Source organism: Zootoca vivipara, chromosome 8, assembly GCF_963506605.1.
Source record: "Zootoca vivipara chromosome 8, rZooViv1.1, whole genome shotgun sequence".
NCBI classification, from domain to species: Eukaryota; Metazoa; Chordata; class Lepidosauria; order Squamata; family Lacertidae; genus Zootoca; species Zootoca vivipara.
In genome coordinates, this window is record NC_083283.1 from 21,081,663 (window position 1) to 21,098,502 (window position 16,840).

General features: G+C 39.8%; 1 protein-coding gene across 11 annotated transcripts in view; it reads right to left on the reverse strand.

The window, feature by feature from the left end:
• RIMS2 (regulating synaptic membrane exocytosis 2) overlaps positions 1 to 16,840 on the reverse strand; it is a 363,820-nt gene that overhangs the window by 131,881 nt on the left and 215,099 nt on the right. For 10 of the 11 annotated variants that reach the window (XM_035125835.2, XM_035125834.2, XM_035125829.2 and 7 more), the window contains 2 exons: positions 10,636 to 10,792; positions 7,286 to 7,402 (listed from right to left, as the gene is read on the reverse strand). In XM_035125835.2, coding sequence (XP_034981726.1) covers positions 7,286 to 7,402; positions 10,636 to 10,792 — 274 coding nt within the window. The remainder of the gene's footprint in view (positions 1 to 7,285; positions 7,403 to 10,635; positions 10,793 to 16,840) is intronic. The other variant, XM_035125850.2, reaches the window with a different exon arrangement.

A 16,840-nucleotide genomic window follows, 5' to 3' on the forward strand; every position in this document is an offset into this window, starting at 1 on the left:
TTTATGCAGGTAATTTTCCATAGATTATTGGATTTGTCAGCTCTCTCAGTGAAAACAGTGACTCAGAGGTCTGATGCCTTAGCAAAGGAAAAATAATGAGTTTACTTAAGCTGAACCTGGCAGGTATGGGTGATTTTCTTCCTCTTTCCTTTCCTGATACCTTATCCCTATTATAAATAAATCATTTTGAGACTTTATCAGCAACATTCATAGCTCTCCTGATGTTACGGTATTCTGACTTGAACTTAATTTGCACCTAACTAAGCTTTTACTGAATCTGTGAATATCAGACCTAGAGACAATTCTGGAGGACACCAATAGTGCAAACATGCATTGTTGTAAAGAATGGCTACTGCTACTTTTTCAGATTCGTATAAGCTCAAACACAGCATATTGAAATTTTAACCTATATTTCTTCTCATTACAAGAGCACACCAGAAATCTTTGAAAGTTAGCATCCATTAGTATTTCTTTTCCCTGGGGATAGCTAAAAGTCAATCCCACCCTTTATTCCCTTTGGGTTCCATTCCTAAGGTAGGTTGCAACAGCAGCAGCAACACCATGTAAATACAAGCTTAGGGGGGAAATAGTGGGTCCCCAAATTCATGTATGACCTAAAGCTGAGTCCTGGGACTGGAAAGGTTGAAGGCAATGCAGCACAATGATACCCCCGATAGTAGAGAGAGGTGTTTGTGTTGAATTAAGCAAGCAGAGTGTCACACTGCCTTCAGGGTGAGTAGAAGATGCAAACTAAGGTGCCATTTTAAATTGATGACATCACCATCCCCGCTCCAGGAATGTTATTTCTGAACCAGCCCAGAGTCATTGATACATTTGAGAAGGTTCAATTGTATTAGGCATGAGACATAAATAGTGAAGAAAGGTACATGAAAATATTCAGAGTAACGCTTACAAAATCCTATTGGAGGACCAACTGTACTAATGCTTCTTCCCAAAGAAAAGCTATTAAAATGTGTTAATTTCATTCTAATTTCATGCTTCAAATGGAGCATGCCTCAGTTATGTGAAATTAATACTTGGTAAATGGAAATATATTGTTTTGTAATATTCACAGAATGCCTCATAAGTTCCTGCAGAACTATATTATACATATATGAACAATGTCTGCTCATTTGATACACACAGTCAGTGTACCCATTTTGGAAATATCAGGATATGCCAAAAAGCAGTTTGGTTAAGAAGATTATGGCAACTGTGGAGAAAATCACATGAAACTTTTCAAGCTTCTAAAAATCTTAGCTGAGAACCAGCTGAAAATACCCCCCCCCCCCCCGGCACACATTTGGGAAAGCTAAACTGTTAAGAGTGAGAAGTTAGTGTTTCTTACGGTAGTAGCGAACCTAACTTTCTGGAATAATCTTTTCCTAGTGTCAGTGATCCCCCTTTCTGAACTTAAACTCCTTCAAAAATCCTCTTTTCCCCAAACCTCTGGATTGACAGAGGGGGAGAATGTGCTTTGGGTTTGGTGGTGCTGTTTTGAGTTTTAATGTTCACAGTTTTCTGTTTATTAATTTGTTTCATTCTATGAAATTGGTTTAAAGCAAAGATGTAAGATACTTTATACAACTGTGGAATGGAAGAACATAACAGTTTTTAATAAATAACAAACTAATGTCTTGTGTATTTCCATGAAACAGTATTGGATTCATGCTATACAGATTCAGTAGCTTTTGCTGTAACCTGTAATACTAGATTTGGATGCTTTAATGAGCAAGAATCCACTTTGTCAGATAAACAGCTAAGCTGCTAAGCACAAGGCTTTGTGTATCTACACACAACACACATGTATAGACTGAAGAGAGATGTTATTACCAAGAGGTACCTGTGGACTCATCGATGGAAGAGACAGGTGTGACCTATTACTATGTAGAATGGAATGCAAACAAGTCCTAGGGTAAAAAAAATCCAATTGAGAGAGTGTGACCTTACTGGCAATAAATTGGCACAGCAAAGTGGTGTTTGTTATCTATTCATCTTGATTTGCCAATTCATTACCTGCAGGAATGGGTCACACTCAAGCTGAATAGACCATTTACCCTTTTCACTGGACCTTGATTGCATTTCACTCTACAGAGTAATAGGACACTCTATCCTTTATCTTCCCCCATTGTATGTGCACGTCATTCTGTTTATATCTGTATCAGAGAATATCATTTCATGCATCTGGAAAAATAAGATTTGGACCACAATAGGTTTTGCTACAGAAAATTTGTTAGTTTGGGATGCCACAAGATCCTTCAAGGGATAGGTGGCCAATCTGCAAGGGGCAGTGGCTAATCTGCAGCATGAGTACCACAAGGGAAATGGAGAGGGCATAATTCTCCAGTGCTCTGCTGGCTTGGAGCTGCCCCTGGTTCATCAGACATAGCTAACCGGGGGGCAGAGGGTGACAATATATATATATATACACACACACACACACACACACACAATTAGATCTGGATATTTCTGAGCACATTTAGACTGGTTTAAAAATGATCATTTCTTATGCAGAAAATAAGACATATTTAACCCTCAAATACTTTCTGTTATACTTCCTTCTCATATATGAGAATGTATATTAGTATTGTTGACAACGATGTGTCTTTATTTCACGTTTTCACCAGTTCAAAATCACTTAGTTCTTTATTCAACATGGGGGGGGGATCCTATAATCTGGAACTGAACGGATCTATAAAAGCAGGAAACTATAAATAATTACAGCATTGACACTAAAATCAATGAGACTTGCTTCTGAAAAGATGTACAGCCTAATTCTCCTGCTGCCACAATGAGCTAGCAACTTAAAGGGCCAAGTGTTGCTTCCCAGTGTAAGCATATAGCCACTTACCCTTTCAGCCTCAACTTCAGAATTGCAGCAAGAAGCACATGCGACTTAAAGGGGAGAAATACCCTCAGAGCTTTTGCTGCAGACAGACTCTAGAATTAGTGCACCAATGCAACCATATACTTAGTTAAACTGCTAAATGATACAGTATTTTATTTCTTCATTTTGCACCATGTTTTTCTATCAGAGTTCCCAAAGTGGTTGCATAATGCTACACACTTCAACTGCTCAGAAACTTTCCAATAAGCTTTTACTTGACAAAGTACTGACAATGTCAATTTCCCTCCTTTATTCTGGAATCCTAGCTCTTTATACTTTAAGGCCAAAAACAGATGTGACAACAGCAAATCCCATTTGTTTAGACTCACATCTGCTCCATCACAGATAAATCAGTCTCAATTTCTACAGCAAAATGAACATGCTAGTGAGGGGAGCTAAACACCTTACGTCCAATTAATTATTATTATTATTATTATTATTATTGCTGCTGCTACTACTTTATTTATTAATCACCATACACTGTGAAGTCTTAAGGGTATTTACATCCGACAGACAACAAGAATGAAAATACAAAAAATATAAATACAACATTTTAACCTCTACGTACCTCAATAACACCATCAATTAAACAGTCAAATAAAATACACCAAGTACCAACAACCAAACATCTGGGAGCAGAGATATTTTAAACCTGGTATTGAAATGATGACAAAGTTGGCACCAGCTGAGACTCCCTGGGAAGAGCATTCCACAATCAGGAGCCACAACAGAAGATGTCATCTGCCTAGTAGCAACCCTCTGCCCCTCTGTCAAATGAGGCATCTTTGCCTCACCCCACCCCAGCTGCTTTTCTCCCAGCTGAGCTCAGGGGAACAGGGGGATGGGGTGACAAATTTGAGAAGGTAAACTGCTCAAATGTTGCTCTCCTTAAGGAGAGCTTTTCCATGTCTCTTTTGCTCTATAAAGTGAGCCACCCCCATTTTGTAGACGACTCGGGCAGCACTATTTAAGCAAATGGATCCTTTGACAACTCTTTGGTGTGGTGCACTGGTTAGAGTGCTCAATTTAGACTGGATACACCTGTCTTCAAATTCCCTCTAAGCCACAAAGGTTACTGGTGTCAGCCTAAACTACCTGACAAGGTTATTTTGAGGATAAAAGGTAGGGGGAGTCATATACACCAACTTAAGATCTTTGGAGAAAGGATAGTATAAAGAATAAACAGAGAAGCTGGCTATTTCATCCTTTAGCTAATGCACTATTAAATGACCATAGTTTTGGAACAATATCTATCTCAATGCGGAGGATATTTGTAAATACATTTTTAATGCACACTAGAGACTTTTCAAGCTTAATAACTTTTAGGAAAATATACTATTTTAAATTATGCTTTCAGGCTCATAAAACAATTTTGCGGTAATGATTACCATGAGAGTAAGTAACAATCTTTGAAAGTGAGTTTTGGGTGTCTAAAGGCAGAACAACAGTACCATATATTCCAATCAAGTGCCAGATCATTAGGACAAAATGCTCTTTCTTTCTTTCTTTCTTTCTCTCTCTCTTTCTGGTGAACTGGTTTTTGTTTGGCCCTTTCTTTCAGTGTCCTTGAAGAAAAAGGAAAGGGGTTGAAAAAGTCCCTGTTGACACACTTATCAGTATGTGCAGCACTGTGGCTGCATCAGTTATAAAGAAAGTCTGATACCAGGCCTGCAAAGAATACTCAAAACTATCTGTTTAACTTTGGTATATTTTGTTCTGATGGCCCCAGAGAATAAGCAGCAGAACAACAAATAGGCAAGCTATTATAATTTACTGGGCCAACAACAGTGGCTTAAGGAGTATGCAGTTTCTGGTTCACATAATTCTGTCAAGCATCTGCCTGAAGTCGAGTTTTTAACTCAATTGTCTGCATACTCTTTCAGCAGCATGAGTTCATCCATTAAAAGATAGCATCTTACCTAATGCTACACCATCTATAAGTGATGGCCTAAAAGAGTCTTTCGGTGCTCTGGGCCACAGCTTTTTAAATTGAAAAGAACAGCAGAACGTATCAGTTCTGGAATGTGTCTCTTATTCTGGAAATGGTGCCTAGAATCTGCTACCCACAGTCTGCTATTTGTTATTTTAAGAATTATGTCTCTCTCCCCCGCCCCCTCTAATACATGTCAAAAAGGCAAAGATTTAGCCAGCTTAAATTTGCCTGGTCCAGTTTAACATGCTGGTGAATCAGGCATTTAGCATTCTAAATTTAAGCACAATGGAGGAATTTGTGTTTAGGAAATTTAATTAAAGCTAAACAGTTCAAAAGCACAATCCACTTCAAATTATACCATTTTAAGACTGAATTAAGCTGAATTTAAGCTGGACCATAAAGAAGGCTGGTTGCCGAAGAATTGATGCTTTTGAATTATGGTGCTGGAGGAGACTCTTGAGAGTCCCATGGACTGCAAGAAGATCAAACCTATCCATTCTTAAGGAAATCAGCCCTGAGTGCTCCCTGGAAGGACAGATCGTGAAGCTGAGGCTCCAATACTTTGGCCACCTCATGAGAAGAGAAGACTCCCTGGAAAAGACCCTGATGTTGGGAAAGATTGAGGGCACTAGGAGAAGGGGACGACAGAGGACGAGATGGTTGGACAGTGTTCTCGAAGCTACGAAAATGAGTTTGACCAAACTGCGGGGGGCAGTGGGAGACAGGAGTGCCTGGCGTGCTATGGTCCATGGGGCTATGAAGAGTAGGACACGAATAAACAACTAAACAACAACAAGGTGCTACTGAAAGGGGAAAAAATTATTTTGTTTCGACTACGCCAGACCAACACGGCTACCTACTTGTAACTAGAACCATTATGCAGTCCCTAAAAGATTCCCCCCATCACAAGGTAATGCAATCATTGCCAGAAAAGAGGCTAATTAAGCTCTGGCTATTTTATCAGTTTAAAATTCAAGAAAGTAATTTTGTCTCAGTACATGTACATGTACCATGGGGTCACGAAGGGTCGGAAACGACTAATCGACTAAACAACAACAAGACTGAATTACTTCAATAGCAGAGAAAGACACCTTAACTTTACCTCAAAATCAACTGTCATGTTCTTTAAATTCTTAAATTCTTGCAAACAACCTTTTATGTTTTAGTATGTTTTTATATGCACTGTAACACTGTAAGCCACCCAGAGTGGCTGGAGAAACCCAGCCAGATGGATTGGGTATAAGTAATAAAGTTGTTGTTGTTGTTACTTGCTACTAGCTGCTTCTGTCATTTATAATTAGAAATCATAGTAAATGATTCGGGCAGTCTGAAATATTACTTTTTGTTTGAAAAATAGTAACAGAAAAATTGTTAATGACAGTATTCTTTTTTTAAAAAAAAGAAATCAACTTTAATTTTTGTACATGTAAGATTGTGGAAGATATACTGGTATCTTGTTAGGTAAGGTGTTAAAAATATTGAAGTGCAAGTATATTATGAAACTAAGGGAGGTGAACATTTCAAATTCAATTTTCATTAACACAAGTTAGTGAGGTGAAAAATGTCCTGTCTATTTTTTAAAATGAAAGCAAAAAATGCCTCAGGTAATGTTGCAGAGTAAGCAACATAAGCCAACTACAATCTCTGGTTCACTTCTATTTCATTAAAATTCCAAGATGCCAGTAGATCTCAGGTTGCTATATAAAAGATTTCTCAAGCAACACTGTTTAAAAGGTACTAACAAGGTGTACTTCCTTACAAAACATATCCCCACCCTCCCCCAGCTCTATATATTAATCATGTGTCCAGCTAGAGCAGGCATCCCCAAACTCGGCCCTCCAGATGTTTTGGGACTACGACTCCCATCATCCCTATCTAACAGGACCAGTGGTCAAGGATGATGGGAATTGTAGTCCCAAAACAACTGCAGGGCCAAGTTTGGGGATGCCTGAGCTAGAGGTTTCTTTGAAGTTTCATGGAAGCAGATTTCTAACACTGGGAACTGGTAAAGAGTGAAAACCTTTTTAAAAAGCAAAACCCATCCATTTGTGCATGGAAGGGGTGTTTCCACAACAACAAAGTGTAGCATTACAATAATCAAACTGGGAAATCCTTTGATATTTCTAATCTCTACAAATTCAATAAATAAATCCAAGTTTTCATTCTAATGTAATTATTGTCAAAGGTAAAATAAAAGGCCCGTAGAACTGATTCAATTATTTGGCTAAAATGTTCTTCTTGCATGCTTTCTTCAAGCTTTCCTTACAGGTAAAAGCAAACTATGGGACTATTTATATGTAATACAGAATAATAATAGCAGGAAATAGCATTAGGCAAATTTAATTATTTCACTTTTGTAAACTGGAGATGCTGAGGTTTAAGTATCAATCTGAATTGATTCTGTTTTTTTCTGAAATGTATTATTATTCTTTCCATTGTTTACTCTGTTACATCTGAATATCTACCTCTCTCTGTCTGGAGAGTTGTGGTCATCCATTATCCGATGTCTATCCATTCGGTTCACGGTATTGTAATGTGCAGGAGTAGATCGAGTCCCTCGAGACCCCTGTTCCACATTCCTACTGAAGAAATAAAACCATCAATGTCATGAAGGTGGAAATGAGCAGTTCTCTTTGAAATGAGCCCTGTTAATGAAAATGTTAGCTGTAACCTTTAACATCCTTGACTCTGACAAAATCTGTTCATACCGGTAGCTGATAGGATTGGTTGCCTATGCATACATCTTATATAAAAGTTGGCATGTGCTGCCTTCTTGCTGAGGGGGAAAAAATTGAAGAAGAAAAAAATCAGACTCAAGGTAGGGAAGAGGTGGGAAATCTGCACCAGGAATATTTTCACTCCCTCTGTCATGATCCACAAACAATTCACTGCAATATTCGATTTTACTGCACATCACTTAGTTAATGCCATCTAAAAACTAAATGTGAAATCTACATAATTAACATTCCATTTCAGACAAAAGTGTGCAAATTGGAAGTATTTATGCAAAATAACCACCATTTGCCAACCAAACATTTATTAAACCTGAAAACCTGGAGACTCTTATTAGTTATTGTCCATTTCTTGACCATGGTTAAGGCAGGAAGGGAAGGAATGTGCAATCCTGTGGCTGGCTTCTGATCGCTTAACCATGATTAAAAGTGCTTGTGTTGCATCTGCACCAGCACGAAGTGTATTGTTTTATCTGAATTATACAAAATATAATTTAGATGTTTTCCTTATGCTGGATATTTTTAAGAGGGGTACACAACACTCAGCTCTTCATATTATCTTTCTTTCCTTTAGCAAGGACAGGTGGTCAAATGCCTGTCAGTTTAAACAATAACCACGGCCATCCCAAAATAAGGAAGCAATTTCTAAATACCCAGGGTACTCACTGAGGAAGCATATAAAATATGAAAGAAACAGCCCTGCAGGAATCCAAGACATTCAGAATAGAGATAAAGAAAAGCTAAACTAACTCATCTCATTGTCAGAAGGGGGAATTTCCAGGTTCACAATGGACCACAAATAAGGAACTCATGTCTGCTGCTTCCTTTTGGTGCAGGAGTCTCCCACTAAAGCTCTGACCAGACTTGCTTAGCAATAACAAGGTGGTTGCATTATGTGTCCTCAGATCATGGCTGATTACAAAGAATGGCTTAAGCCTTGAGCAGGAACACACCTGTAAATTTGGAGACTTTGTCACTTTTCCCCATAACACTAGCGTCCAGTTTGCCCATGTACAGGAAAAAATAAATAAACTAATTCATTCAGATACTGTACTTCCTAATCTCACTACATGTGGCTGTGGAATATATGGTCAAAGAGGCAGGGTGCAGAAGTCTCTCCATGTATTGACTTAGCTGCTGTATCACAGAAAGTTTTAGGGGGAAAGTTTCACACAGAATTTGGGGTGCTTTTGCTTAGAACAATTAAGATAATTGAAGTTCAGATACCCAGAAGAGACTCTTACATCTACATCCCATAGACAAATTTCTCAGGGTTTCCCAAACTTGGGTCTCCAGCTGTTTTTCACCTACAACTCCCATCAACCCTTGCTAGCAGGTCCAATGGTCAGTGATTATGGGAATTGTAGTCCAAAAATAGTCAGAGACACAAGTTTGGGAAACTCTGCTACTTATATGATACCTTTTTAAGGTGGTTTGGGACCTGAATTTGATTCAAAAGCAGGGCAGAAGTAAGTCTAATAAATAATTAATACAGTACTGCACTCTAGATTCTTGTGTCCATTAACATTTAGTGTTGCTAGTATGATCTGGGGGGAATTAAGAATAAATTCTTCAATACACAAACATTATTTTCTGTTGAATGTGATTTTGCAAGCTTCCAGTTACTGATATATAATTAGAAGTCTCAGTAATTTATGAGTACCCTAGTAACTGACTATTTGTATCTTTCACTATTTTTATTGTGTGTGATAGAGAGAGAGAAAAAAAATCAGTTTTCATGTTGTGGTAGATTGATACTAATAAAAAATGGTTGTGATCATGGTCCTCAATAGAGAACTTATTTTATAGCTTGTGTATTCAATGAGCAGAAATCTTCCACCTTAACCATAACTAATATTCCATGACAGGCACAATGGATGCTGGGGTAGGAAAGGAAGTCTATCAAGATAACCAGCCACTGGTGGTTCTACAGGTTATTAATATTCCAACACAGGTTATTATTTTGCAAATGAAAGATTGTTATAAGCTTTCAAGAAAAAGTTACAATAATCTTATATATAACATAAAAAATAGGCTTTAAAATGAATAAATAATAGAGGCTAATACCAAAATAAAACTTCTAAATGCACTGTAGCTCTAAGCTGGAACAGACTTTGTCCTAAATCTATATTTTACGTCAATGTGCTGAAGATTTTTACATAAACATAAGGACTTTCTTTGCTTTTTAATTATTTATATAATGCTAATATTGCAAAAGTCATACCATATCTAAAAGTGGGGGGGATATTATTTCATCAGTTTCATTGGGATATGAACCCATATAGGCAGCGTAGGATGGCAAATTAGTACAATACATAATCTACATAAAGCTCAATAGTTACTACATCAGTTGCTAGCAAGGGTGTTTACTTAGGAAAAAGCACCACAGAGAGGTTTTTGTTTTGTTTTGTTTGGATTGCAGAGATATAAATGAAGGAGCAATCATTCTTGCTCTGAATGGAAAGAATTACATTGTTTGTCTAGTCATTCACAAAGATAAGTGACAAAACAAGAGGTAAATTATTAATAAGGTCCATTACTATATTATGACCCAGGTGGCGCTGTGGTTAAACCACTGAGCCTAGGGCTTGCTGATCAGAAGGTCAGCGGTTCGAATCCCTGTGATGGGGTGAGCTCCCGTTGCTCGGTCCCAGCTCCTGCCAACCTAGCAGTTCGAAAGCACGTCAAAATGCAAGTAGATAAATAGGAACCGCTACAACGGGAAGGTAAACGGCGTTTCCATGTGCTGCTCTGGTTTGCCAGAAGCGGCTTTGTCATGCTGGCCACATGACCTGGAAGCTGTACGCTGGCTCCCTCGGCCAATAATGCGAGATGAGCGCGCAACCCCAGAGTCGGTCACGACTGGACCTAATGGTCAGGGGTCCCTTTACCTTTACTATATTATAAGCAAAAATATCTGTGTTACTATAGAAAAGCAATTGAAATTTCATATTCTCTCACTCATTATCTTGAGTTTAAAGGAATAATTTTAGTAACTACATAATTTCATGTCATATTCAAACAAACAAACAAACAAACAAACAAACAAACAAACCCAAGCCTAAATCCTTACAATAATTTACCTTTGTAGAGGAGGGACACTGGGAGACCATGATCTTGTCCTTCCTATACTGTCTCCACGGTGAGGGGACCCTGACCGAGAGCAGTGATTGGATGACATCACTTGTTCTGGCACTGATAGTGTTGAGCTTTGAAGATCTCGCCCATTATGTCGGTAATCTGGAAGTGGGAGGGAAGGTTGAGAGAACTGAACAAACAGTACAGGTATAGTGACATTTCACTTTTTCTGTTTTGTTAGATTTGTACAGATGACAGAAAAGTTGCACCCTGGAGAAAAGATGTCGTAATATATAATGCTGTCGGATTTTAAAAATAATTACAGGTAGAATTTATGCACCACTCACAGTTGCTCACAGTGTTTCACATGTGCTGCCAAAGGTAAAGACACTCATAAGGGCATAATGAAAGCCCTGCTGTATCAGACCAAAGGGACATCTAGTTCAGCACCCTGTTTCGCACGGTGGCCTACCAAGCACCTATGAGGAGCCCTGAAACAGGACAAGGGTAATAGCACTCTCTTACTAATGTTCCCCAGTGAAAATATTCAGAGGTATGCTGCTTTTGTTCCTGGAATATCAGAAAAACCAGTAGCTGTTGATATTCTCCATTAATTTCTCTAAACCATTTTAATGACATCAAAGTTAGTGGCCATTCTTACATCCCGTGGTAGAAAATTTCATATTTTAACTATGTACTCTGAGAATAAATATTTCCCATTGTCTGTCCTGAATCCCCCATCATTTAGGTTCATTATACTGTATAACTCTGGATTCTACTACTTTGAGAAAGGCAGAAAATCTTATCGCTATCCAACTTGTTTGCCCCATGCCCGTTACTTACTCTTTTTCTAAACTAAACTAAACTAAACTAAAACTCTCTAAAATCTTTTTAGCTTTTCTTTTAGTTTTTTTCTAAACTAAAAACTCTCAAAAGTTGTAAGGACTTGTTCTTGACCTTGCTTCTCGCCAGCCTCCCTCCCATTCCTGCTCCTTGTGTGTCATAGCTTCTGAGTTTGTAAATCTGAGAGTGGCCACTCTGGAAGACTTTTTGGCTAAAAGGTAGGGTGTAAATGCCTTAAATAAGCAAACAAATAAAATAACATTTCTTATAAAGGACTTGATCCAGCCCCTTGATTCTGCACCTTTCCCAACTCTACAATATCCTTGTTGAGATATAGCAATCTCAGTTTTCCAAGTATGGTAACAATATAAACTCATATAAAGGCATAACAATATTAGCAGTTTTATTTTTAAACCTTTTGATACGTAATGCTCCCTAACTCACCTTTTTCACAGCTGCCACTCACTGTGTTGATGTGTCAATTGTGCTATCCCCCATAATCCCAACGTCTCTTTCCTCATCAGTTACTGCCAGCTCAAACCCCATGTTTTGGGAATTTTTGCCCCAATGTGCTTCTCTTTACACTTTCAATGAACTGCATTTGCTATTTTAATGCCTATTGACCAACTTTGCAAATATTTTTTGGAGCTTTTCATAACCCCCTTTTGTTTTTATTACCCTGAATAATCTGGTACTGTCAGCAAATTTAGCAATCTCACTCCTCATCCCTAACTCCAGACCAAGCCACAATTCAGATATTTGAGGGGTCCAGCTTTTTATACCATGATTCTGTTCAAATATTTTCCTCAGCCCCACATTCTTATTGGCTCTCCTTTCAACTCCATGCCAAACTTTTCTTAAAAACAAACAAACAAACAAACAAAACCTTGTTCAGCCCACTGCTGACTTTTGTCCTGTTTTCTTGAGCCACAGTGACTCCCAATATATATATATAATCGCTTCTACTTTTGCCAACAACATGTGGCTTTGGTGCTTATGTTCTGTCTGAGTTTTTAAATAATTTTCTCCTTTCCTCATTCTTTATCTTTTCCACAGGTCCACTTTTCTTGTTGTCCCTTCCTTAACCACCATGACTTAGGCCTACTGGTCCTATAATTTCCCTATTACACTTGCTGTTCCCCCATATAGTTCTGCAGTCCTCAGTATATTTAAACACAGTTCTTCCTGTCCCTATAATTCTGAGTGGTTTTAATCATAACCAAACTTTCACTTTTTAAATAAAAGCTGGGTTGTTCATGAACATTGTACAGTACTGTTAAAAGTTTAATTAATTCTGCAGTTGAAATGCCACTGAACATTCCATGACATCACAGATGGGGGGCTAGATGACATATTCCTAGCCCCATACATCAGCCTTTGCCAATAGAGATTCTTCCAACAAAAGATACTGTCTCACTTATTTTGAATCATTTAATTTCCTGAACATCAGTATCCACTATGACAATTAAACTAAACATTCAATTTTGTTGTTGTTGTTTAGTTGTGTCCGACTCTTCGTGACCCCATGGATCAAAGCACGTACTCCTTTCCCAATTTTGAACCAATCAGTTATTCCATATCCAGTTCTAACTGTAGCTTCTTGTCCCACATATAGATTTCTCAGGAGACAGATGAGGTGATCAGGCACTCTCATTTCTTTAAGAACTTGCCATAGTTTGCTGTGGTCGACACAGTCAAATGCTTTTAAAAAACCGTCTTTAGATGCGGCTAATATGGCCAACTATCGCCCAGTCTCAAATCTTCCATTCTTGGGCAAGGTGATTGAGCGAGTGGTTGTTGAACAACTCCAGGCATGCCTGGAAGAAGCGGACCATTTGGATCCCTTCCAGTCGGGATTCAGGCCTCATCATGGGACTGAAACGGTCCTGGTCGCACTGGTTGATGATCTCTGGCGGGCTAGGGACAAAGGTGAGAGCTGTTTTCTAGTCCTGCTGGATCTCTCAGCGGCTTTTGACACCATCGACCATAACATCCTTCTGGACCGTCTAGAGGGGTTGGGAGCTGGGGGCACTGTTATACAGTGGTTCCACTCCTTCCTCCTGGGCCGTGTTCAGAAAGTGGGGGGGGGATGAGTGTTCAGACCCCTGGGCTCTCACTTGTGGGGTGCCTCAGGGTTCTGTCCTCTCCCCCATGCTTTTTAACATCTACATGCAGCCGCTGGGAGAGATCATCAGGGGGTTTGGGCTGGGTGTTCATCAGTATGCGGATGATACCCAGCTCTACCTCTCTTTCAAATCAGAACCAGTGAAGGCAGTGAAGGTCCTGTGTGAGTGCCTGGAGGCGGTTGGACGATGGATGGCGGCTAACAGATTGAGGTTGAATCCTGACAAGACAGAAGTACTGTTCGTGGGGGACAGGAGGCGGGCAGGTGTGGAGGATTCCCTGGTTCTGAATGGGGTAACTGTGCCCCTGAAGGACCAGGTGCGCAGCCTGGGAGTCATTTTGGACTCACAGCTGTCCATGGAGGCGCAGGTCAATTCTGTGTCCAGGGCAGCTGTCTATCAGCTCCATCTGGTATGCAGGCTGAGACCCTACCTGCCTGCAGACTGCCTAGCCAGGGTGGTGCATGCTCTAGTTATCTCCCGCTTGGACTACTGCAATGCGCTCTACGTGGGGCTACCTTTGAAGGTGACTCGGAAACTACAACTAATCCAGAATGCGGCAGCTAGACTGGTGACTGGGAGCAGCTGCCGAGACCACATAGCACTGGTCTTGAAAGATCTACATTGGCTCCCAGTACGTTTCCGAGCACAATTCAAAGTGTTGGTGCTGACCTTTAAAGCCCTAAATGGCCTCGGTCCAGTATACCTGAAGGAGCGTCTCCACCTCCATCATTCTGCCCGGACACTGAGGTCCAGCACTGAGGGCCTTCTGGCGGTTCCCTCGTTGCGAGAAGCCAAGTTGCAGGGAACCAGGCAGAGGGCCTTCTCGGTGGTGGCGCCTGCCCATGGAACGCCCTCCCAAGAGATGTCAAAAAGGAAAACAACTACCAGAGTTTTAGAAGACATCTGAAGGCAGCCGTGTTCAGGGAGGCTTTAAATGTTTAATAGATTACTGTGTTCTATTTTTCTGTTGGAAGCCGCCCAGAGTGGCTGGGGAGACCCAGCCAGATGGGTGGGGTATAAATATATTATTATTATTATTATTATTATTATTATTATTATTATTATTATTATTTCAAAATCCAGCTTGCACTTCTAGGAGTTCTTGGTCCACATACTGCTTAAGCCTGCCTTGTAGAATTTTAAGCATAACCTTGCTAGCGTGTGAAATGAGTGCAATTGTGTGGTAGTTGGAGCATTCTTTGGCACTGCCCTTCTTTGGGATTGGGATGTAGACTGATATTCTCCAATCCTCTGGCCACTGCTGAGTTTTCCAAACTTGCTGGCATATTGAGTGTAGCACCTTAACAGCATCATCTTTCAAAATTTTAAATAGTTCAGCTGGAATATCATCACTTCCACTGGCCTTGTTATTAGCAGTGCTTTCTAAGGCCAATTTGACTTCACTCTCCAGGATGTCTGGCTCAAGGTCAGCAACCACACTACCTGGGATGTACAATACGTCCATATCTTTCTGGTATAATTCCTCTGTGTATTCTTGCCACCTCTTCTTGATGTCTTCTGCTTCTGTTAGGTCCTTTCCACTTTTGTGCTTTATTGTGGTAATCTTTGTAGAAAATGTTCCTTTCATATCTCAAATTTTCTTGAACAGATCTCTGTTTTTTCCCATTCTGTTGTTACCCCCTATTTCTTTGCATTGCTCGTTTAAGACGTCCCTCTTATCTATCCTTGCTATTTTTGGAAATCTGCATTCAATTTCCTGTATCTTTCACTATCTCCCTCGCATTTTGCTTGCCTTCTCTTCCCTGCTATTTGTAAGGCCTCATTGGACAGCCACTTTGCTTTCTTGCATTTCCTTTTCATTGGGATGGTTTTCGTTGCTGCCTCCTGTATAACGTTACGAGCCTCCATCCATAGTTCTTCAGGCACTCTGTCCACCAAATCTAAAACCTGTTCACTTCCACTGTGTATTCATAAGGGATTTGATTTAGATTGTGTCTTACTGGCCCAGTGGTTTTTCCTACTTTCTTCAGTTTAAGCTGGAATTTTGCTATAAGAAGCTGATGATCTGAGCCACAGTCAGCTCCAGGTCTTGTTTTTGCTGACTGTATAGAGCTTCTCCATCTTTGGCTGCAGAGAATATAATCAATCTGATTTCGATGCTGCCGATCTAGTGATGTCCATGTGTAGAGTTGTCTCTTGTGTTGTTGGAAAAGAGTGTTTGTGATGACCAGCTTGTTCTCTTGACAGAACTCTATTAGCTTTTGCCCTGCTTCATTTTGAACTCCAAGGCCAAACTTGCCAGTTGTTCTTTTTATCTCTTGACTCCCTACTTTAGCATTCCAATCCCCTATACTGAGAAGAACATCCTTCTTTGGTGTCATTTCTAGGTGGTGTTGTAAGTCTTCATAGAAGTGGTCAATTTCAGTTTCTTCAGAACCGGTAGTTGGTGCATAAAAGGTCTGCCTTGGATTCGTATCGAGATCATTCTATCATTTTTGAGATTTCATCCCAGTACTGTACAGCTTTCACTGCTCTTTTGTTGTCTATGAGGGCCACTATGAGGGGTTCATGGAGGTTACAGTAAAGTATGAATTCAAATTTTCATTTATCAGGTTTAAAACAAAGCGATCCCTCACTTGGAAAATACTAATTTGTGGTATGTTACAGCTAATATGCTCATAATGCATTTTCACTGGTTCCATGGGGGAGCCCATTAGCGCTGCTAACACTTAGTATCTTAATTAAAAATCTGGAAGGCTGGGGGAGGTTGAAAATATGCCCATTCAATGTGCTGATTATATTATACAGGGAGCTATTACAGAGACAAGGCAAGGCAGAAAAATCATGAGACAGACTTAAGAGAGTTTCAGCCTGTAAAAATGCAGCTTAATACATCTAAGGCATAAGAATCAGCAAAATTATTAGCAGGGCAGTAACCATATCCATTACATTCAGCAGAAGGCACAGATTCAGAGCAGTCTTACTAAATCTATAGGTTCTCAGTAGCTGTTAAGAATTGATTTTGGAAACTGGCAGTCCAATGATACATTACAAACAAAAGCGCTTTAGGAGGGGGCAATTTGGAGCAGAAAAGTAGCATGACATACTGCTTCCCTGTTCCATATTGCCTCACTCAAGCCACTTCTCCTGCCATGGGATTGCAAACTGGAAAAGTAGCTTTGAAGAGTAAGGCATCAGTCAGGCAAAGAGTCAAGCACTGTCTCTCCCTGCCACATGTAATTCTGCAAACCTGTCTGGGCCCCAAATGCTTCTGCTAAAT